At 42.1% G+C, this 24335-nt stretch overlaps 1 protein-coding gene across 1 annotated transcript in view; it reads left to right on the top strand.

Annotated features, from left to right (window-relative positions):
- The first annotated feature begins 5128 nt into the window (after positions 1-5128).
- The window catches only part of TARBP1 (TAR (HIV-1) RNA binding protein 1), a 44032-nt gene continuing 24825 nt past the window's right edge, over positions 5129-24335 (top strand). The window contains exons 1-12 of the mRNA XM_068154530.1: positions 5129-5954; positions 6037-6134; positions 6712-6781; positions 7151-7299; positions 8333-8385; positions 11342-11439; positions 12729-12864; positions 14128-14224; positions 14995-15084; positions 19945-20083; positions 21710-21806; positions 22101-22276. Of these exons, the coding sequence (XP_068010631.1) occupies positions 5129-5954; positions 6037-6134; positions 6712-6781; positions 7151-7299; positions 8333-8385; positions 11342-11439; positions 12729-12864; positions 14128-14224; positions 14995-15084; positions 19945-20083; positions 21710-21806; positions 22101-22276 (2029 nt within the window). The remainder of the gene's footprint in view (positions 5955-6036; positions 6135-6711; positions 6782-7150; positions 7300-8332; positions 8386-11341; positions 11440-12728; positions 12865-14127; positions 14225-14994; positions 15085-19944; positions 20084-21709; positions 21807-22100; positions 22277-24335) is intronic.

Raw genomic sequence — 24335 nt, 5'->3', positions numbered from 1 at the left:
TCTCTGTCCTACCTCCCATAGTACAGTAAAGGCACAGAGAACTTCTGGTTAAAGCAGAGGAGTGTGTAGTAAGCCCTGCGGGTGTGACAGGATGCTGAAAAGTATTTTGTTGTCTCTAGATAGCAGTGGTCTGTGAAAAGAACATGTGCAGACTGGCCATTTATGTCAAGGTGGCCTGGTTTTGATATTCCAGGACATAGTCTTACATTTCTAAAATAGATTAATCTGATTCAGGAAGACTATTTCATATGGCAGAAATAAAGCAAGCAGCTACAGGCTGTCCTATTTTAGAATCCCCCAACAGAATCACAGAATCACAGAAACATTCAGGTTGGAAAAGACCCTCAGGATCATCAAGTTCAACCAATAACCCTAATCTATAAGGTTCACCCCTAAAGCATATTCCCAAACACCACATCCAAAAAACCCTTAAACACATCCAGGATTGGTGACTCAACTACCTCTCTGGGCAGCACATTCCAATGCCTGACTACTCTTTCTATAAGAAATTTTTTCCTAATGTCCAGTCTAAACCTACCAAGTCTCAGCTTGAGGCCATTCCCTCTTGTTCTATCACTAATTACCTGCAAGAAGAGACCAGCGCCAGCCTCTCTACAATGTCCTTTCAGGTAGCTGTAGAGAGCAATGAGGTCTCCCCTCAGCCTCCTCTTTTTCAAACTAAACAGCCCCAGCTCTTTTAGTCACTCTTCACAAGATTTATTCTCCAGGCCCTTCCCCAGCTTCGTTGCCTTCCTCTGCACTCACTCCAGCACCTCAACACCCCTCTTGTATTGAGGTGCCCAAAACTGGACACAGTACTCAAGGTATGGCCTCAGCAGAGCTGAGTATAGGGGACAATTACCTCCCTACTCCTGCTGGACACAGCATTTCTGATACAAGCCAGGATGCCATTGGCTTTCTTGACCACCTGGGCACACTACTTGCTTATATTCAGCTGCTTGTCGATTAGAATCCCCAGGTCCCTTTCTACCAGACAGCTTTCCAGCCACACTTCCCCAAGCCTGTAGCATTGCTTGGGGTTGTTGTATCACAGTATCACAGTATCACCAAGGTTGGAAGAGACCTCAAAGATCATTGAGTCCAACCTGTTACCACAGACCTCATGACTAGACCATGGCACCAAGTGCCACGTCCAATCCCCTCTTGAACACCTCCAGGGACGGTGACTCCACCACCTCCCTAGGCAGCACATTCCAATGACAAATGACTCTCTCTGTGAAGAACTTTCTCCTCACCTCGAGTCTAAACTTCCCCTGGTGCAGCTTGTGACTGTGTCCTCTTGTTCTGGTGCTGGTTGCTAGAGGGAAGAGACTGACCCCTTCCTGACCACAACCACCTTTCAGGTAGTTGTAGAGAGCAATGAGGTCTCCCCTGAGCCTCCTCCAGGCTAAACAATCCCAGCTCCCTCAGCCTCTCCTCACAGGGCTTGTGCTCAAGGCCTCTCACCAGCCTTGTTGCCCTTCTCTGGACAGGTTCAAGTGTCTCGATGTCCTTCTGAAACTGAGTGGCCCAGAACTGGACATAGTGCAAGACCTGGCATTTGGTCTTGTTGAAGCTCATCCCATTAACATTGGCCCATTGATCCAATCTATCGAATTCCCTCTGTAGAGCCTCCCTACCCTTGTGCACATCAACACTCCCACCTAACTTGGTGTCGTTTGCAAACTCACTGATGACGTACTCTATGTTTTCACCAAGGTCATCAATAAAGATGTTAAACAGAAGTGGTCCCAACACTGAGACCTGAGGAACACCACTTGTGACTGGCTGCCAGCTGTATTTAACTGCATTGACCACCACTCTTTGGGCCCTTTCACCCAGCCAGTGCTTTATCCAGCAGAGACTGTGCTCATCCAAGCCATGAGCAGCCAGTTTGTCCATCAGGATTTTGATGGGAACAGTGTCAGAGGCTTTTCAAAAGTCTAGATAGACTACATCCACAGCCTTTCCCTCATCCAATAGTCAGTCCTCTTGTCATAGAAGGAGATCAGGTTGGTCAGGCAGGACCTGTCCTTCATAAACCCATGCTGACTGGACCTGATCCCCTGGTTGTCCTCTATGTGGTGTGTAATGGCACATGAGATGACCTGCTCCTTGACCTTCCCTGGTACCAAAGTCAGACTGACAGGTCTACAGTTTCCTGGATCCTCCTTTCTTCCTTTCTAGATCAAACTTTGAGCTAGCCCATATGCCAAGGTTGGAGGGGACTGGAATGAAGTAGAAAGGGTCAGAGAACACAGAGTATCTTCTAAATAGGTGTGCAGAGTATATGAGAGATCAGGAGGTATGGGATGTTCTGAGTGCTGAGGCTGGTGTGGTAAGCATTGGCTGAAAGGGCTTTGGGATCCTAAAGGTGGCTGCAGCTGGCAGGCGGGAGACCTGTGAGCAGGGAAGAAGGCAGGAAAAGGATGGGATAAGCTTGGAAACTGAAGAAAACAATGGCAAGATAGGGGTAGTTGTTGGAAGTATAGAGCTGGAAAGCACACATTAGAGTCCTAACATGAGGACATTTAATGAGTACAGCTCAGGGGTAATGAATGTTGCAGCACCTGCCATCTGAAAACTTAAAATTTCTGCTCCTTGCTCCCCTTTTACCCCTCTTATCTCCATATCCTCCTTTCTGGTTTTACTTTGTTGTTGTTTCTCTTTCTGCATCATCTTTCACTCAGAAGCTCAGCAGCCTGACCTCCCGTAGTCTTAATTTATCACTTCTTTTTCCTCTGATGAGACAATATGCAGCAAAACAGGTCAAATGTAAATGCTGATGCTTATCTTGATGTAATGAGGCCTTAGATTTGGTGCCCTGCTGTAATAAAAATAAAGGCAAGGGAGAATTCAGACAATAATGGAGAAACAGCACAGCACCTAGTGCTTTATTCTGTTTTGATTACCACTTGTGCAGGTCTTCAATGCTTCATGTAGTTAAGTCTTACTTGGAAGGGAAAGGTAAGACTGTAATAAAAAAGGAATAACCTGCTTGGTACTTTTTCAAGTCTGATTAAAAAAAAAAAACAAAAATCACCCACAGTTCTTGAGATGGCACATTATAAGTAACAAATGCAAGAATTACCGAAGACATCAGAGAAAATGGAAGAGCAACCAAAATGTATTGAGGCATGAAAGATTTCACTGTAAGCATCCTATTTACTAACATACATTGTACTCATTCCTCCTCAGAAAAACATTTTTCTGCATGTGAAACAGAGAACCTGGTTTTACATTATATTTTGGTAAATGTATCAGTTTGAAGTGTTTTCTTGACCTTTTTCTAGATTCTGTATTTTATACGCAACAGATGGTGTACAGAGTGGTAAGGCATACTGAAACTGTGTTAGTTAGCAGGTTTAAAATGCCTTTCCACTTTCTTTTTCTAGAATATATCACATATATAGTAATGTGTTAGCCAGCAGGTTTGAAATAATTCTTTTCTACCTTCTTTTTCTAGAACATATCACAAATACAATCAAACTGCAGGTCCATTTCTAATAAGGAGCTTCAGCCATATAGTAGTTGGTAGACTCTCACAGATAACAAATGTCTGATAAAAGTTTTGGGAAAATCAGTTCCCAGGAAAAGGAAAGACTGTACTCATGTGATTTGGAGAGAGTGACCAAGTGGTAGCTCACACTGAAAACTTTCAATAAATGAAGGGTCTAGAGCACAAGTCCTGTGAGGAGCAGCTGAGGGAGCTGGGGTTGGTCATCCTGGAGAAAAGAAGGCTTGGATGAGACCTTATTAGTCTCTATGACTACCTAAAAGGAGGCTGAAGCAAGGAGGAGGACAGCCTCTTCTCCCTAGTGGCAAGTGACAGAGGAAACAGATGCAAGCTGTGCCAGATGAGGTTTAGGATAGATATTAGAAAATACTTCTTCACAGAGAGGGTTATCAAACATTGGAATGGTCTGCCCAGGGCAGTGATGGAGTCACCATCCTTGGAGGTATTTAAATGGCGTGCAGACCTGGTGCTTAGGGACATGGTTTAGTGGTGATCTTGCAGTGCTGGGTCAAACGTTGGACTATATGATCTTGAAGGTCTCTTCCAACCAAAGATATTCTGTAACTCTGTGAGTCTGTGTCTTTCTTCATTAGATGCATAAACAACTATGGTTTAGCCAAAGTAACTCCCACAGCCATTGGAAACCATGCTGTATCCAGGCTGCTGCACAGGGAATTTGTTGTTCATGCCTTTCACATGAACAGAAGGTACTAGGATTTCCCTTTCCTATGATTATGTCTTGTAGGAGAGTGGTTTGCAATCATTTTTTTGATGTGCTGATCGTAAATTTTTTCTCAAGGGAATTGCAATCTTGTACAGTGAATTTACACTTCCAGGAAATCAGATTGTTACCTTAGTTATGCTTTGGCTTCTCTAATATATTAAACGGCTTTGGAGCTGTTCTCTAGCCCTCAGGCCGGTGGGCTGGACCCTTATAACAAGATAACAGCATGGAGCCAATGCCCAGGAACACGTGTGATATTCTGAGGCAGATGCAGGGCATTCGGGTGGACCTCTGAGGCACTGTGATGACAACGTAGGCTAGTTTCAAAAATTTTTCTTACCGTAAACGGTAACAACAAGCATGGCAGGTAAGAAAATGGGGCATTTTGCGTATGGCTGCTGCTTGATCTTGCACTGTAACGCGCACGAGACTTAGAAAGCGTTTTTACACTGTACTCTCTCAAACACGGCGCTAGCACTTGGGACGCCTCAGTTAGGCCTTCCCGTGTTCGGCTTGTGACAGACCACAAGGGGTCAGGCTTCGCTTAGCAGCAAAGCGAACTGCAATCACGCATATGGATGCACACAGCCGTGCCTGTGGAAGGTACACGGCACTACAGGACCCCAGAAACCGGAACTTTCCAGCTGCTTTCTTCTCAGCCTTTGCACAACAGCCACAAAACTCGCACGACTTCTATGACCTATCTACCCATAACACAGCCCACGGCTTAACAGGGCCACACCGCAGTCATCCAACTTCCCCCCACCTCAGGAACGCGGGCGACACCGCGGGCCAGGCGCGAGCCGTCCGGGCTCCGGCCGTCGCCGCCTGCGCAGGCGCAGGCGCGGCGCTCCTCCTTCTCCTCCCTTCCCCCCCCTCCCCGTAGGATGGAGGTGGTGCTGGCCGACGCGTTGCTGGAACGCTGCGGAGATCTCTGCGCTTTGTTGCGGGCCCTCTGCGCGCCGCTCTCCCCCGAGCGCGCGGAGGCGCTGCGCCTCTTGCTCCAGCGCCTGGCCACAGGCGGCCTGCCGCCGGGCGAGGCCGAAGCTCTGCATCTGGTCGCCTGGGAGGTGGCGCTGCAGCGGTGCCGGCCGCTGCTGCTCGGCGGGGAAGGGGCGGCGGGGTCTTGCGTGGAGCGGCTGCAGCTGGCGCGGGCGGCGCGGGGGGCGCTGCGGCACTGCGTGCAGCTGTGCGGGGCGCCGCTGGCGGCGCGGCTGGCGCGCGACGCCCTGACGGAGCTGGTGGCGGGCAGCGGGGCGGGCGCGGAGGCAGCGGTGGAGGCGCTGGTCGCGGCGGTGCCGCGGCTGGAGGAGCCAGAGCTGGTAGCGCGGTGCGTGGCGGCGGCGCTGGCGCTGGTGCGGGAGGAGGGTGAGGAGGCTGTGGCCGCTTTGGTGGCCGGACGGCTGCTGCCGGCGCTGGGAGGCAATGAGGTTGCCCTGCGGCGCGTTTGGGAGGGGCTGTTGAGCGGCGGCGAGGCGCCTCAGACCGGGCGAGTGCTGCTGGCTTTGAGTGCCCTGGCCGATGCGCTGCTGCCGCGTGTCCCGTCAGCGCTGGATGCGCGGCTCTGTCCGCAGTTCTGGCGGGTGGTGCAGGAGGGCCTGACCGAGCGGGACGCGCTGTGCCGGAAGCGGGCTCGATACCTGTTGATGCGAGCCCTGGATCTCAGCGGCGGCCAGCGCGCCGAGCTGCGCTGCCCCACGGACGGCGGAGACGGTACGGTGGGGCGGGGTGCGAGAGCGGGGAGTGGCTTTGACCAGGCTGGACAGCGGAGGAAACTTACTCTTCTTTTTGTTAGAATCGAGTCTCTTTTGGTGGTCCGATGAGAAGACTGAGAAACTCCTGCAGTTTTGGGAAACTTATATTTTGATAATGGAAACTTTGGAGGGAAACCAGGTAGGATCACCGTATATTGATCGTAGGGATCTGTCATAACTTGTGCTTCTGGCATATACACTGCAAATGTTTTTATCAGGCAAATAAAATTCTCGTGTTGACGATTGATGATACTGAATTTAGGATTCACAGGAAGTTTCAATATTTAAAACACAGGATGTGTAATTAATTCAGAATAAATTCAGACCTCTCAACCTTTGGAGCGATTCTGGTTAAAGCAGTGGATTGGAATAAGAAAGAGAAACTGTGGTGACCTGTTTCTTAATCGGAGTTGGGCTCTTGGAGCTTAATAACCTGCCCTCGGTAGAGGGAATGACATTGCTGTGTTACAGCACTGATGGCCTTGGATGGGCATTTTTCAGTTTGAGTGTCCAGTGTACTCATCAGAAAGATTCCTGTAGAGCTGAGGCTTCCATAATTGTTTTGTATCATGGTTTTATTTACATATTTTGTCATAATAGTATATTAGTGCTATTGATAATAAATTCACCTTCTTATTGATAATGAATTCCCATGAATAAATGCCAGTTCCTAAGTTTGAGATACAAACCAACTACTTATGCTACTTGTGTTTCAGATCCATGTCATAAAGCCAGTACTCCCAAAACTAAACAGTTTATATGAGCATGCTGTCTCTGGGGAGAAAGGTAAGATGTCACTTTTCCTGAAACATCTAAATATTCAGCAGTTAAGTCATGCATAAGGCTTACTCCAAGAAAAAGAAGTCTTAGCATATGGTTACTGCTTGCTGTGTGTTCTGGAAATATTATTCCTGACAGCAAATGCAATTAAATAGTATTTTCCCATCATGTTTTGCTCTACTACTTCACTTTACTTTTAATAATGTGAAAACAAAACAAAGCCAGAGAATCTTGGGGTGGCTCATAGTAGCCAAGACACTTGTACAGGTGGAAAAAAGCACACCAACTCATTTGAAGCAGGGAGAGAATAAAAGAAATGAGTACTGAGTAACTGTGATTTCTCTGTCAGTTTAGAAGAATTTGTTTTTGTAACAGGTCGTTGGTTGTTTCACCCCTCATGGCACCTATGCATTTATAAACGAATGTTTGAGAGTGAGAATAAAACACTGACAAAGGAAGGCATTCTTCATTTTCTGGAACTTTATGAGGCAAAGCATCTTCCAAATTCACTTGATATTTCTGAGGTAAGGATGTTACTATTACCTACCAGAACAGAGATTCTGATTTGTATTACATCTTAAGACTATTTGTCTTGGTAGCGTGTAATTAAACACTTCCTGTATAAATGCACTCTTATTTAGTGGTGCAAGTGATGGCAGTATTATAAGTGGTGTCAAATACATAATTACTTGAAAAATGGCCAGGCTAGAGGCAGTGCATTTTTGAGTGCAGTCATTTATGCTCGTATTTCAATATAATGCTCTCTAGTTAAAAAGTTAGCTTCTAATTTATTAAGATCTGTTACCAGAAGTGAAATTCTTAGAGGGGTGATTGATAGTCCAGGTATTCAGAGCCCCACAAACCTCTTCAGAATTATTCATTAACCAGTTGAACAGAGTTTTGTATAAAACTGGTCAATAGACTTCAAGGCTGTCTGCATGCTAGATAACTCTGTGAGGAGGTGAATGGCTCTGTGGTATAATCAGTATATTACTGTATCTCTTTAAAAACAACACTAAAATGCTCTATATGTGGGAAGAAATCATATGTTGGTTGACTCCCCTACAAGCCTACACCTTAGTAGGGAATGATCTACATTATAGAATTATTTCTTCCTCGCTCCTTCATTGCCCTCCAGTTAACATTTCTGATTTGTATGCATTATCGGCCTCTTGATAGTTAACTTGAAATCCAGCTACCTTAAAACACTCCCTAACTCTTTCTACATGTTTTGGCCACTAGTCTTTTATTTCACGTTCAAATATCTTCTCTCCATCTGATTCCCAAAATGCTTTCTTACTTGTCTGCACCTTTCCTAGGTTCTATGCGAAAGGTGGATGTCAGTAGGTACATTTCACAGTGTACCTAGTGGAAAAATTGCTTTGATGTTTACTTTCCTGCTTTCCCTTGTTTTCTCCTCACTTTGCTTCTACTAGTAACAAGAGCATTCTCTAATTTCTGACTCTGTCCTTTTAAAGTTTGGTAGAATAAATCTAGTTTGTTGCAACATAACAGTGCTGTGCAAATGTACATTTAACTTCTATTTGCTTTGATCAGTTTGTTATTGGATCATTAATGGATGCCCTCTCAGAAAGTGCCTTCTATAGCAGGTAAGCCACTGATTTTTAATTTTTTTAAAATTAATTGGTTATTGAAAATGTATTCTGATAATAGTGGTTTAAGTACATGGGTAAAATCTTGGGTAAAGGAAACTACATTAAGTAGGTGGTGCTTCTAAACTCACTGACAGGTAAGGAGTTGTTCAGTAAGGGTGGTTGGCTGTGAGGAAGATGAAGCAGGTTCAATTTAATCCTAGTGATTGCAACATAAGGGATCCCTCAAGCTCCTATTTTATACGTAGTGCTGTAATACTGATTTAAAGATTAAATGAGATAATGATAAATGAATAACTTAGTGAAGTAATTTTTTAAAATTTTCTCATTTTCTTGCTGCACAGAAAGAAATGGCTAGTCTTAACTGTTGCAAATTCATAACTGACTGAAGTGTTTTTTCAGCTGTGCCTGATCTACGAGCAGGTGACCCGCCTGGTGGATGTGGGGAGGCCTGTGGATGTAGTTTGCCTGGACTTCAGCAAGGCCTTTGACACTGTCCCCCATAGCAAACTCCTGGCCAAGCTGTCAGCCCATGGCTTGGACAGCAGCACTCTGAGCTGGGTTAGGAACTGGCTGGATGGCCAAGCCCAGAGAGTGGTGGTGAATGGTGCCACATCCAGCTGGCGGCCAGTCAGTAGTGGAGTCCCCCAGGGATCAGTGCTGGGCCCCATCCTCTTTAACATCTTTATTGATGATCTGGATGAGGGCATTGAGTCTGTCATCAGTAAATTTGCTGATGACACCAAGCTGGGGACAGGAGTTGATCTGCTAGAGGGTAGAGAGGCTTTGCAGAGAGACCTCAACAGGCTGGACAGATGGGCAGAGTCCAATGGCATGAGATTTAACACATCCAAGTGCCGAGTTCTGCACATTGGCCCCAACAACCCCATGCAGAGGTACAGGCTGGGGTCAGAGTGGCTGGAGAGCAGCCAGGCAGAGAGGGACCTGGGGGTGCAGGGAGGTCATTCTGCCCCTGTACACTGCACTGTACACCACCTCGAGTACTGTGTCCAGTTCCGGGCCCCTCAGTTTAGGAAGGATGTTGACTTGCTGGAACGAGTCCAGAGAAGGGCAACAAAATTGGTGAGGGGCTTGGAACACAAGCCCTATGAGGAGAAACTGAGGGAGCTGGGGCTGCTTAGCCTGGAGAGGAGGAGACTCAGGGGTGACCTTATCACTCTCTACAACTACCTGAAGGGGGGTTGTAAACAGGCAGAGGTTGGTCTCTTCTCCCAGGCAGCCAGTACCAGAACAAGAGGACACAGTCTCAGGCTGCACCAGGGGAAGTTCAGGCTGGAGGTCAGGAGGAAGTTTTACACAGAGAGAGTGATTGCCCATTGGAATGGACTGCCCGGGGAGGTGGTGGAGTCGCCGTCACTGGAGATGTTCAGGAGGAGACTTGACAGGGTGCTTGGTTCCATGGGTTAGTTGATTAGGTGGTGTTGGATGATAGGTTGGACGCGATGATCTTGAAGGTCTCTTCCAACCTGGTTTATTCTATTCTATTCTATTCTATTACACTTTGGGAAAATAATACCTTTTTACAAGATGTCAACAGATGACAGTGGTCTCTCAATGTGTATATTAGAGCTGTGTTGGGTTGATACTTCGTAACGTTTTCTCTTAGCTTCTGTATTTCTGGTACAATGTGTTAGCATATGCATGTTTGAGTATACCAAGAATATACAAAGTTGTCATAGTTCTTGTCAGGCTGTATGAGAGAAAACTGTACAATCTTATGACCAATGCTAATCCTTGATAGCCAGAATTCTGACACTTCTAATAGGACATAGGCTGTCTCTGTTGGTTTCCTGGAGAATTTCCTGTCTTCACTTAAATCCTTTGTCCCGGTTTGAGGCCAGGAAGATCCTCTTACTCAAACTTATACAGACACACAAATGGATTGCGGAAGCAATGGAAAGTTTAAATGGAAAAGCAATTAGTGTTTTACAGAAAACTACTAGCATAGTGGCAAGGAATCCCAAAACATGCAGAGTCCCTTCCGGCACACCCAAAGGTCCCTGCCATTTCCCACCTCCCCACCTGAGGGTTCACCCAAAACACCCAGGGCTCTTTCTTCCTCACCCCTGCACTGCTAGGCTAGCCTCAGGCTGGCCTAGCCTGAGACTGCCCCTCCTGGCTTCCTCTCCTGGCATTAGGCCTAGCCAGGCTGAAGAGGACTTGAGGTACTCCCGCACCGTTACCCAATAGGGAGCATCTCCTATGGGGCAGAGAGGGAAGAAAGAAGAAGAGAATGACTTTGCAGATGGATTTACAGGTTGCAGGATATTATAGGTATGAAATACGCAGCTTCCTGTGTCCACCTACTGGGCTGGATACTTGGGACACTGGAGTTGTATGTGACAGGAATAGGAGACAGCCTAAACTGCCACAACCTTCTGTGCTGGTTAGTGGTTTTGTTACTACAGACTTTTAGCAGGGAGAAATCCTTGCTCCCTAGCACACTTACGTAGGTAATTTGTCTACAGATCTGACTGGTCCCATCCCTGCACTGCATACTAATCTTGTCTGGGGGGCCTTTGCCACCTTCTCTTGGAGGCCCATGTCATTCTGTGGGTGTGGGCACAGGGCTGAACTGACAATGCTGTTTCTTACCATGGGCTCAATGCAAGGTGCTTACTAACCTGACTTGAGGCTGCACTTGAATGCCAAAGTGTGCTGCCACCATGTCCTTGTAGGTGGCCAGGGAGAGTCATGCTGTTATGACTGTGCCCATCTTCTCTGTGTTTTCCGGATGCTGTGTTTCTGGGTGCTGTTGGAATGTTGTGATAAGTGGAGGACGCACAAGCTGACGCACTCCATCTCTGTGGTCTGTTTGAGCAGTCTCTGCAATGAATTAACCATTGAGCTGCAATTTTGTTTTGTTTAGGGGATATCCTACTTGTAGGTCTTCACATGTCAATTGTGTATTTGATGTTTTAAAACCCAACAGGGTGCCAGGTCAGTTAATTGGAGCCTGTCCGCCCTTGGGAACGAGACTACAGAAGTTTTTGGCTACTTATCTCACGCGTCTTCCAGAGGAAGAAAAAGGTATATTTCTGTTTTGCTGTTAGCTTTTATAAAATAATAAAAAAAGCAAATAAAAACTATAGACACATTTTCTATATCTTGCCTGAACCTTCACCACTATTTCAATACATTACTTGCGAGAAAAAGGGAGCAGTTCTTCTGGCAGTGCAATTTCCACAAAAGAGAGAGGTCTTCAGAATATTTGAGAGATGCTGCACTATTAAATTGCAGATTTGTTTTAGGGGCAAACAAGCAGGCTTGTATTATTTTACAAAACAAAAGCAAACAAACAAAACCAAACCAAAACACACCTCCTAAGTTCTGAAGGTGAACAGTATTTGCTGATTCTTTTTTCTTTACATGTCAGTGTCAATAATGCTGTGCTGGGCAAAACCTTTAGAACTGTTCATTTGTTTGTTTCCTTTTGGGTGTTTTTGGAGGTCGTCTTGTTTTGTGTGTGTTGGGTTTTTTTGGTTAAAATACCCCAAACAAATCCAAGCTATCTGCCAGACATTTTAATAGTCACAGCCTGTGTTGTTAGGCATTAAGGTAAGTCAGACCAAGTGCTTCAGCAGAAGCTGAAAAAGAGTTCTTTTACTGTGAGGCTGGATGGAAGAAGATTTCTGATATTGTTCCAGATTTTGGTGCTAGTGTAGGCTGAAAAGGAGGAGCAGCATTTGATAGACCAGAATTTAATATGTGGCATATCTGGATTAAATAAGGTTGGAAACCAGTTCTGTTCAGTACCCTCTATATATGGGTACATACTCCTGTGGGAAATACCTTACATATTTGTAATGCCATAGATGTCCTATTTCTCTGCTCTATCACAAGGCATGTATTTTATCACAAAATAGAGGCTCTGTGATTGGCAACCCCGAGACAGGGTAACTAATTTATACAAATTGTAACTGTGGTGTCTTATTGAAGATTGCTTTGCCTATGCCAGCATCCATGGTAAACTGGTTGAACCGTCGCGTACTTTGGTCTGCCTTCACACAAACTGAGTAATTGCTTAAAGCTATTGTCTAGTACTCAAAACAATGTGGTCAGGTCAGATCACCAAAGCCACAGTTAGGTTTATTTCTGGTTATCCCCTTACCATATTAACCTTACTGACAGACTGCTTTGCAATGCACTTTTTTGCTTGAGATAATTGGGAAATAATTCTGTTGTCTTTCATTTAATTTTCAGAAGTGATTATAACACTTCTTTTATTTGAGTCTGTTATTTACATGCATTGGAGAACAAGAAATCACTCTGGATTGTTTATTTGCTTTAATTTTACAGTTTGTTTTGTTTACTTTAAGGTAGTTTCCTGTTAAAATTCATTCAGAAGATGACTACTAGACATTGGTGTGCTGTTCCCATTTTGTTTCTTTCTATGGCTCTGGCCCATATCCCTGCATGTAAAGTACTGGGTGTTGAAGGACTTCAAGCTTTAAGGTAAAATGCACACTGTGTTGTGTCCTTACAGACTTTTTTCTGAAGAAATGTGCTGAATAATTGGAGATCCAGGATTTAACTCACTTTTTTTACTTCTGGGAGGATGTGATGCTTGTGTATGGGAATGGAAAGTTCTCCCTTTTGTCATTTACAGAAGAAAGCAATTCAAGAACCAATTTATTTATTAGCTCTGCATGACTTAAAAAATGAGTGTTTCACATTTCTGACATTTGTCTTTTTTGACATCATGCCAGAATACTCTTTATAGCTTAGTGGTGGACTTGGTAGAATAGAGTTAATGCTTGGACTTGATTTTAAGGTCTTTTCCAACTTAAATGATTCTATAATCATTTTTCCCTGGTGTTCCATATTTCCTAATTGATACATACCAGACTTCTTCCTTTTCATGTAATTGCATTAAAGCCCTGTTTAATGACAGTTCACAGAATCACAGAATATTTCTGGTTGGAAGAGACCTCAAAGATCATCCAGTCCAAGCCTTGACCTAACACTGAAGGGTCCACACTAAACCATGTCCCTAAGGGCCAGATCCACAACCTGCTTGAACACCCCCAGGGATGGTGACTCCACCGCTGCACTGGGCAGACCATTCCAGTGTTTGATAACCCTCTCTGTGAAGAAGTATTTCCTAATATTTTCCAGATAACGTTGTGTCAAGGGGAAAGCATACAAATCTGAGAGCTGAAAGGCTTGTGAATAAAAGGTTAGGTAAAACTTATTGGCATGTTCATTGTCCGTAATCACACTGATGTTTCCTTAGTGCCTGCTTTTACTTGCTAGAATCATGAAAAATCAGTCATTACTCAGGTTTACTGGTAGTTGAAGGAATATCAGATAAATACACATTCAAATATACTTCTGATAAAAGATCATTGGAGATTTCTTTCAATTTTGTGCTGACAAACATTTTATCTCTGTATATGCTACAGTTATTACTAGTTTGAACGAATGTATTATGGGTATTGTTCCTTTAGTTTTGAGTTTGTTTTGCTTCCTGTCCCATCATGCTCTTACTTTGTCAGGTATATGTTTATCCATGTTTTAATACCAGTTTTTGAAAGTACGTGTAGCAGTAGTCTTGCTTCTGGGTTGTATGGTCTCTGATCGGTCAATGATTGTGTTATATATAGTAAAAACGTGCTAAATACTGTCTTAACATATTGAAAATGGTTGCTAATGCATAAAGATGTGTAAACTTCCTAAGTGTATGCCCTCTACAGTGAATATTTTACCTCTTTTCAGGGATGTCCTCCAGTGTACTATGATTACACATCAGATTTTGCTGCGTGGAGCTGCTCAGTGCTATCTCCTTCAAACAGCTATGCATTTGACAGATGTGGTGAGTTTGATTTTTGTGGGTCTTTTGGTTTTGCCTTTTTTTCTTCCTGGTGTAATAGAAATACATTGCTAAATACAACACGGGAAAAACGGATTTTGTTGAATTTGAAATTTTATAGTGACTGCTTTAAAAATTATGCTATGTAAGTATGGGTATGCTTCCATTGGGTTTTCCTAAGAGATTTTTTTTTTTCATTACATTTTATTAATTGGTCTTTTCTTGTGTGGTTTTCATGCAGTAGTTATGTAATAGTATCTTCTTATTATACTCACTGTATAAACTTGAGCTTTAACAGGTAGAAACTAAATGGACTTTCCTGAAATACCTAAAAGAACAAAAGTATTCAGTAATACTAGAATGATGAAGCCACCATTAATGTTGAAATAACAAGTAGTTGAAATATTGATGTTTGGTAATTTCACAACACGCTTTCTAGATGAGAAGACTGCTATAAACTTATCTGAGCAGAATTTCCTTTTGGAAATACAGAGATAGTGAATATCAGTGACTCCTAACCATCCATGTACATTCATGTGAAAGGTGTCATCACTGAATAGCACTACTTTAAAGCATATTTTAATACTTGGTAAAATAAAATTACATTCCTTGGTTAAGGTAAGTTGAAGAGGCAAAAATGAGTCTGTCATGGAAAGGAAAAAAATTCCTTTTCCTGAAACTTTTTCCAGATGACAGCAAACTTCTTATGTTCTACAGATGTCGTCTGCTGCATATTACATTGGCAGTTATTGTGTCTTGATTAATTTCTGCAGGACAAAGTCTCCCTTCCAGAATTCGCAAGCTTTCTTCTGTCACTTAGACCAGAGGAGTCCCTAAGGAGAGATACTATGTTGTGGATGGAGGTGAGAACTGAAGCTAGTTTTATGTTCATCAAACGTTGTTATGCTTTATGAAAACGAATAAGCTGGGAATATAATAAAAATATTAATTATTATTTATAAAATATTTTTAAAATATCCCAAACAAATTACTTAGGTTTGTTTTCCCAGTCATTGTCAGGTATTTACATACGAAAGGTATTAATAACAGTAGAATACAGTCTAGAAAAATCAGAAGCTTGGAAATTAAGAGGAACAAAGAGGAAAAGTTATACATATGCAATAAGGAACTGCAATGCCACCTTAGGTCACAAGATGGACCCCTTGGCTTAGAAACGGAGCCAAGCTAGTGGTAATGCCAAGCTTCAAAACCTTTTAGAAATTATTTGAGAAATTGGCTGAAATTACTCACAAAACCGCTGGGCTGTTATTCAGCAGAACTTTTGCTGGATAATGTGCTACCCGGAGCTGTGATTTGTAATCCAAGGGCAATAAAAATCCAAGATGGTAAATCCCAAAACAGAAGAAATGTGAGAGAGGGAGCTGCTAGGTGAGAGAGTGAGCTGCTACTGCAGAAGAGTTTTGTAGCTGGAACGCATGGCTGCTGGAACAAAGAGCTATTTACCCTGAATACAGGATAGGAATACACAGCTCCTTGCAGCAGACAGGAATCCACCAATGAAAGGTGTGGACTTTTCAAATCATCCCCTATAAATTCCCCTTCTGAAAACTAAATGGTAGATCAGCCTAAGTTTAGCCAATCAATTCAAACTGCTATACAGCATGCAAACTGCACACACATTCTCAATAGGCAGTTGCACGTTTCAGGCTGTGTGAAACACGTGAAACACAGGACTTAGCTCTCACCCCCCAGACTTGGAGGCATCTGCCTATAGTCTGCTGCTCCACCTCACCCTGGACCCTGTAACTGGGGAGGAGAAGAGGGGGTAGTGGCAAAACAGGTTTGACTTGTTTTTACCTCTTCCAGGACAATTGTTCCCCACCTTTAAAAATACATATTTTATTATCGGGTGTTTAAGAGCAGGCTGGATGGGGCTCTGTCCAGCCTGATCTGGTGTGGGGTGTCCCTGCCCATGGCAGGGGGGTTGGAACTGGATGATCCTTGTGGTCCCTTCCAACCCTGAATGAAACTATGAAACTATGAAACTATTATTACTAAATTAATATTTGAATAGTTTGCTACTTTTGCATTGGTAATTTCCAAATGTGGCATCCTGATGGATTTATGTTTCACTTGAAAGCTGTGATTACTAAAGTCACGGAGATGCTAATGTTAACCATAAAGCTATGGTTAACATATTGAGCAGAAGCTATTGAGCAGATTGGAATTGGAAGGATTTTAAGGTGGATGAAGGGCAAAAATATGACTTTCTTCATGCAGAAATTCTGAATCTGCAGAAGAAAATGTGCTTTCTAAAGGCAGAAGCTTTTTGTAACTCAGAGCTTGTATGCCCCAGTTTATTGTGTTTCCTGGTTTTGCAGGTGCTGCATGTAACCATACTGAAACATGGATTAGAATCTGGTCTTACTTAGTCTTTTGGTCTCTGAATACTTGTCCTTTGAGATACTTCTGTGTCCCTATCACAGTCCAAGTCTTCTATGTGCTTGTCAGAACAAAAATTACTATTGCTAACCCTGTGTTAGTGCCTTTAATCTCTCCCATCAGGGATCTGTGCTCACTCCTCTACATGATAGCTCCATGGGAGAGTGGGAAGCAAGGCACGTTATGGAACCCTGACAGTCATGACTTGGGTTTTTCTCAAATAGAGCTGCTTTTGTTCATCAGATTTTACAGGCAGTTATTTCTGTACATTATATTCCTTTAATGGCTACTTCAGCCTCATTTCCCCTTAGCTATCTGTTGTAAAATTTAGTTTGATGGAAAAGAGCATTATTTTGTAAGTTTACTTTATCTTTAGAGGATTAGTCGCCTAGTATGGCTCACATTTTCCCTTCTTTTAGTTTTGAAAGTACTGCTCAAGATAATACGGATCCTGACTAAATTAACCAGTATATAGGCCAAAAGAAATTGTGTAAGACTTGCCTCTGACTTGCATGTTATTTGGATGAACCCAGCACTGGCAGAAATGATAGGGTGTTCTGGGGTGAAATTACACCAAACTAATTTGGGGGAATTACCCCCCAAAATAAGATTTGTCAGACCAGCTCAGCTGAAAGCAAATGAAGCTATATTTACAAGCAAAACTAAAATCTAGAAACATGAAATGCAACGAATATGTACAAAATATACAATATTTACATGTATTTACAATTTATGAACAACACAAGAACCCCCCTGGACAAAACCAGGGGGTTACCAACAGCTTCCCCACCTCAACTCCCTTCTCCCCCTGCTGTACAAGGGAAAAGAGAGAGAAGAGCAGAGTAGCTTGTTAGTACATAGCCACAATAAAGAAATACAGCCAAGGTCAGCAGGACAGCAGAAGCCACCAGCTAGTATCTGCCAGAGCAAAGAAAACATGAAAGAGAGAAAGTTAGTTTATGCAACTAACTTTGTTAGTTATCAGACCAATGGGATTATTTAGACCTTACAATTATTTTTTTCTTGCATCCAATGCTAATTTATTTACAATCTACCACTTTCTACTCAATCTGTGGAAAAATTTCCTAGGCATCAGCCTAAAACTGCCACACAGGGTAATCTCAAAGGGAAAAATGTGCCTACCATATAGAACAAGATTGTAAATTCTGAATGTTCACAGGATGTATGTTTTATGTCTTTTCAAGATACAAAATACTCTGTGTGTAGGGAAATAATCCAAAGAAGAAATAATTTTATATAGAGGATAGAGTGAAGCCAACTGAATATATAGCCATAACTTTTGTTTAGTTTTATAGCAATATAATCACAGAACTACAGAATGTTAGGGGCTGGAAGGGACCTCAAAAGATCATCTAGTCCAACCTCCCTGCCAGAACAGGATCACCTATACCAGATCATACAGGAATGCATCCAGGTGGGTTTTGAATATCTCCAGAGAGGGAGACTCCACAACACCCCTGGGCAGCCTGTTTTTTTCACCCTTATGGTGAAAAAATGGTTCCTCATGTTTCTATGGAACTTCCTGTGCTTCAATTTCCACCCATTGCCCCTTGTTCTGTCATTGGGCATCACTCCTGACTCCATCCTTTTGGCACTCATCTTTTACATATTTATAAACATTAATGAGGTCACCCCTTAATCTCCTCTTCTCCAAGCTGAAGAGCCCCAGCTCCCTCAGTCTCTCCTCATAAGGAAGATGTTCCACTCCCTTAATCATTTTTGTGGCTCTTCACTGGACTCTTCCAGTCACCTCCCTGTCCTTCCTGAACTGAGGGGCCCAGAACTGGACACAATATTCCAGATGTGGCCTCACCAGGGCAGATTAGAGGAGGAGGAGAACCTCTCTCAGTCTACTAACTGCACCCCTTCTAATACACCCCAGAATGACATTGGCCTTCTTGGCCACAAGCGCACATTGCTGACTTGTCATCACCCTTCTGTCCACTGAGACCCCCAGGTCCTTTTCGCCTTCGCTGTTGTCCAGCATGTCAGTCCCCGGCCTATACTGACCCATGGGGTTGTTCTTTCCCAGATACGAGACTCTACACTTGCCCTTTTTGAATTTCATTAAATTTCTCCCTGCCCAACTCTCCAGCCTGTCCAAGTCTCACAGAATGGCAGCACAACCCTCTGTTGTGTCAGCCACTCCACTCAGTTTTGTGTCCTCAGCAAACTTTGTGACAGTGCACTCTCTTCTCTCATCCAGATTGTTGAGAAATGTACTGAATAGTACTGGTCTCGGTACTGACCCCTGAGGGACTTCACTAGACACAGGCCTCCAACTAGACTCTGTCCCATTGACCACAACTCTGATTTCTCTCCTTCTACTAGTTCCAAATCCACTTCACTACCTGATCATCCAGACCACACTTCTGAGTTTATCTGTGGACGCTGTGGGAGACAGTGTAAAATGTTTTATTGAAATCAAGATAAACCACATCCTCTGCTCCCATGATCTATCCACCTGGTTATGTCCTCATAAAAGGCTATCAGGTTGGTCAAACATGACTTCCCCATGGTAAAACAATGTTGACTGCTCATAATGACCCTCTTGTTCTTGATATGCCTAAGGACAGCACTGAGGATAAGTTGTTCCATCACCTTTCCAGGGATGGAGGTGAGGCAGACAGGTCTATAGTTACCTGGGTCCTCCTTAACCTTTTTGAATATTGGAGTGACATTTGCCTTCCTCCAGTCCTCAGGCACCTCTCCAGTCTGCTACAACTTACCAAAGCTAGTCGAGAGTGGTCTGGCAATGACCTCCACCAGCTCCCTCAGCACTTGTGGGTGCATGCCATCAGGACCCATGGATTTATGAATATCCAGATTGCTTAACTTTTCTTTAACCCAGTCCTCATCAAAAAAGGTTAATTTTTTTAAATGTCCTGCTGTTATGTATACCATGCATTTAATTTTATTCCATTGATTTTTGGCATAAAAGTTAAAGCTGCTAGTCTTACTAGATAAAATTTTACTTTGGGAAGCTCTTTTGAGATTTTGTATTAGTCTTGCTTATTTTAAAGAGCTGTGGGTTGTTTGTTTTTTATTATTATTATTTTTTGTTGGTTTTGTTTTGTTCTGTTTTCTTATATTGGTACCAATGATCTTTTTATTAGGTGCTCTGAATTACTGTCCAGAAGAAACTTTTTATGTGTTAGTTAGAAAAGAATAGCCTGTTAAGCTTCAGGGTAGCTCTAGTGATGACCTCTTACAGCATGGATTTGCTTTCAGCTGGATTGGTAATGTCAGTACCAAGATGGCAAATGTGGTTAAGTAGTAACATACTGGTTTTAATTTAGCTTTGCAGCTGGTTACAAGTGAATGATGGATGCTTCAGAAAGTCTATAATCTCTGATACTGAACATCAAGAGACATCATCATTATGTCAGTATGTACAAAGTCTTGTGAAAGAGTACCTTAAGACCTCAGCATCTGAAAGTAAGTTAAATGTTCATTAATAAAAGATTTTGAAGAAAATTTAGTCAAAATCATGACAGTCCTTTGGGTTTTAGATGAGTTTTTTGTTTATATTGTGCCCACTCAAATTCAACCTAATTTGTTGTATTCACAATTCTTAAGTTTGAACTTTATCTTCTAATTCCAGTTTTCCCTCATAAAATACAGTCCCATAGTATTAATGAGAAGTTAAGCCCTAATATTGAGTTGTAATGTTGCACTAATGCTTATCCTTTAGATTTCTTTTGTTACTTTTTTTTTAAGTTACCAGAAAATGCTGAAGTTACAGAGACAGAATAAAGCACAAGGGAATGTGAATAGATACAGGTTCTGTAGCCTTTCCCAGCAGAGATTTGTGAAACAGCTGTTTCTGTGGAGACAGAGAGAGGCTGTATAGTTTGGTGGCCTAGCGGCTCATTACACAGCTGCTTGCAGCAGATGAGCTGCCACACATTGTAACAAAGGAAGGCTCATTTTGTGCAAATAAACTCTGAAGGTAATTCTTTAAATTAGTATAACTTCAGGTTAGAATTTTTCAGATACGTTGAAAGGAATGGCAAATTGATATTTTTAGACTATAACTTTTGTGTGGCATTCACTTCTTTGCTGCTCAAGTACTGCAACTGTAGAAAATGTTACATAGTTGTATGAAGCCAAACATCAAAACTGAACACTTTAAATAGTACGCCTATAGGAGATAAAAAAGGTAGGTCAGGGTTTGCTAATGATAAATAGCTTCAGGAGCTTACTGCAGCCAAGGAACCTTCATTTGATTGTGTCACTGGTACAGAAGTTGGAAGCAAATTTTATCTGTTGATGTTCCAAGGTAAATGCTTTTCTAAACATTTTGGCACATTGTCACTCCTTCCTGAAATGTTTGTTTGGTCCTTCATCTTTATTATCTGTAATTCCATGGCAAATATTTCTGATGTTTGCGATTTCCAGGTTGGATATAAATCTTAGCTTAGAAGCAGGTCTGAGGAGATTAATAAATAAACCATGTCCAGTTGATTGAACTGGAGCTCCAAAGTGTGTTTGGCTTTCTGAATTCCCAGAGCTGAAAATGTATCAGTCAAAAAAAACCTAAAACCAACTTCTGTACTACAGTTTAAGTATGATGATGTTGTTTTGCATAAAAGATTGGTGAAAAAAGCAATGTCAGGGTTTTTTGTTTCCTTTTGACAGAATAGTTCTAGTTTGTCACATAATTGGTCAAAATCACATCTGATGTTTCTGTCAAAGCATAGTGGAATTACAATTTTGCTAACTTCATTTGAATATGTTAATGTATTTTTAAAAGGAATAGAAAAGTCTGTTGGAGCTACTACATAATATATGCAAATGCATAATACAACATATTACCTAAAATTTGTTTCAATATAGAGGCCAATGAGATTGGCTTCTGAAGCACAGATGAATGACATGTTTGAATTCAGTTTGTATCCAGATTGAAGGAAGATAGTAGTAATATTCTTGTTAACATTAATTGTTGTTACACTACTAATTTATTTTTAAGTTATAAACCTCAAATTTTTTAATAGTTAAGTTAATAGTTAATAGGAAGGTTTTTTTAAGTACTGTGGAAAACATTAAAATATCTTTAATCAGGAGAAAATTGCTTTATGCCTGACTGGTTTGAAGCTAAGCTTGTTGCAACAATGATTCTGTTGGCTGCAGATGTGGAGCAGATGAGGAATAAGTACAGGTAAGTATGAAATACCTTACTGTACATTTCTGTCTTTTTCAACCCCCTCTCTCCTGAAGGATCTGTTGGAATCCTGATCAAGTCAGGAAGCTGTCTATTTTTCTCTATAGACTTTCTGTCAGCCTGGTTGTTCCTTTAGATCTTGTCCAACTGTTGCTGCAAACATACTGAGCAACATTTTAAAAGATATTTAAGTGTCTTGGTAATGTGTCCTATTTATTTCCATAAGTGACTTCAGCCCTTAAGGCAGGTATTCAGAAGAAGACTTTCTTTTTAATTTTTGTTTTTGTGTAGTGGAAAAAGCAACATAGAATGGATTGAACTAGAGACTTTCTTGAACCCTCTTCTGGATGTCTTGATGAAACTTGGCAGTAATGCTTACATACCAACACTGAAAACAGATAAAAGCCTACAGCTTCTCTTGAAGTTATTGCAGACCTGTTCGTTAAAATGTTCCAATACGCAAGATGGTTAGTGACATCTTCAGTATACTCTGTTTTGTGTTAATTGTAATCTAACTGAAAGTAAGGTGCTTGCTGGTTTGGGCTATATTTTCAAAATAATTCTAGCCTAGAAGAGGTAAAAGTTGACAATCTGGCATACATGAAATTTAGCTGTGGGTACAGTCATGCAGGGAGGTATCCCAAGGACTGGAAATTGAAGATGTAGAAGTCTTTGGAGAAAGCAATTGTCACCCATCAGGATTAGATTAGCAGTTGGTTAAAATTTGGAGGGCATGACTGTATTAAATATTTGTAGGTCTATACTTCATCAACAAATGGATTCCATAAATCATTCAGACACTTCAGAAACAAGTTAGTAGACAAACCTAGCCTAACCCTGCTTAGTTGCCACAAAGATCAGCTAAGCTAAGTCTTTATTCAGTACAGAAAGTTTTTCTCCTGGACATGCTGTTTTCTGAGTTGACTGGTAGGTAATTTTGTATCAACTAATGCTGTTCAGACTGCAAATACAGGATGCCTCTGATTATTTCAGTATTAGGTAGGATTTCAGTTGGTATGCTTAAGGTTCAGGCTGGATGTTAGGAAGAAGTTCTATACAGAAAGAGTGATTGCCTGTTGGAATGGGCTGCCCAAGGAGGTGGTGGAGTCGCCGTCATTAGAGGTGTTCAGGAGGAGACTTGATGGGGTGCTTGGTGCCATGGGTTAGTTGTTTAGGTGGGTTGGATTGGTTGATGGGTTGGACGTGATGATCTTGAAGGTCTCTTCCAACCTGGTTTGGTTTATTCGAAGTTTATTCTGACTGACTTGCTTTAGTTTGACCTTGGCTAGAAGCAAGGAAGTTAAAAGGTGCCTATTTTCATGAACTGGCATCTGGAATTGGTTCAAGAGGGTTCTTTGCATTTGGTTTCTGATACCCTAGATATTTTTTGTATTTTTTTCCCCCAGTGTTTTTGTAATATGGAATAAAGGAGTAAGTTTGGAGTGGAGGCTACATATTTAGATTCTCATGTGAAAAAAAAAAAATCATGTTATGCATCCAGGTTTCATAAGGATGTCTAAATACACTCATGTCTGTTGTGCCTGCCCTCCCCGCCCCTTCCTCCCTTCTCCCTCCCCTCTTACCAAAAGATAAGACAGGAAAGGGGGAAAAAAAAAAAGGCAGGGAGAGTTTTCTTAGTTGATTTACACAGAATATTTTACTCCTCCACTACAAAAGTATCAGATTACATCAGTATATATATATAAAACAGAAAGAAAGGGAAAGGAAAAATACCATCTGGAATCCCCAAAACAAGTGAAACACGCACCCGCACGCTTGAGACCCAGAAAGTGAGAGAGTGACCCAGAATGCCCTGTCCACGATGGTGATGCCCTACAGTGTAAAATGTTGTAAATTCACGATTCCTGATAGCGGGTAATGTTAGTGTGCTTCAAACCACTGTAATGTCTAAATGCATTCCTGAAGTAAATGCTTTCATTTAAAAAAGTGCTTTATACATTCAGCCTCCTCTTGAATTTTAGCTGTTTGACTGAAATAGTAAGTAGTAATTATGCAGGCTGTTAAAGTTGTGGGATGGTCTCTAACTGCTGAAGTGGGTTTCTTCAAATGAAACTAAGCTGGAAGATGTGCCCCAGTTGGCAGTGTACATTCAGTCTACATCACAGGGCTAGCACAAGCCTGAAGCAGAAACCTATGAAATGCATGCAAGTGCACACTAAGTTTCTAATATCAAGAACTCAACTCTAAATTATTTCCTTATGCACCTGCTAATGTAGATGTAATGGATTGCTCCTGCTTTAGGAATCGTGACATCTGACTGAGAGTTCTTAAGGCATGGTAAGGCTAAGCATTGCAGTATCTCTGTCCTTTTGAATGCCCTTGTAGGTACTCCTGTACAGCTCATTGTCAGTAAACTCAAGATGCTTTCAGAATTGGACTTCTAATATTATGTCTTTTGTGCTCAACTAAACAAGAATTACTTCTTTTACATTTTTTCCTACAGTATTTTATGCTTTTTCCACCTGCACAGGAGAGACAAGTTGTAAATCTTATTTCTGCAGCTAT

The sequence above is a fragment of the Melanerpes formicivorus genome, unplaced genomic scaffold, assembly GCF_026170545.1.
Source record: "Melanerpes formicivorus ecotype bairdi unplaced genomic scaffold, bMelFor1.0.p_v2 SCAF_2, whole genome shotgun sequence".
In the NCBI taxonomy this organism is placed as follows: domain Eukaryota; kingdom Metazoa; phylum Chordata; class Aves; order Piciformes; family Picidae; genus Melanerpes; species Melanerpes formicivorus.
This window is presented reverse-complemented; position numbering and strand designations above follow the sequence as displayed.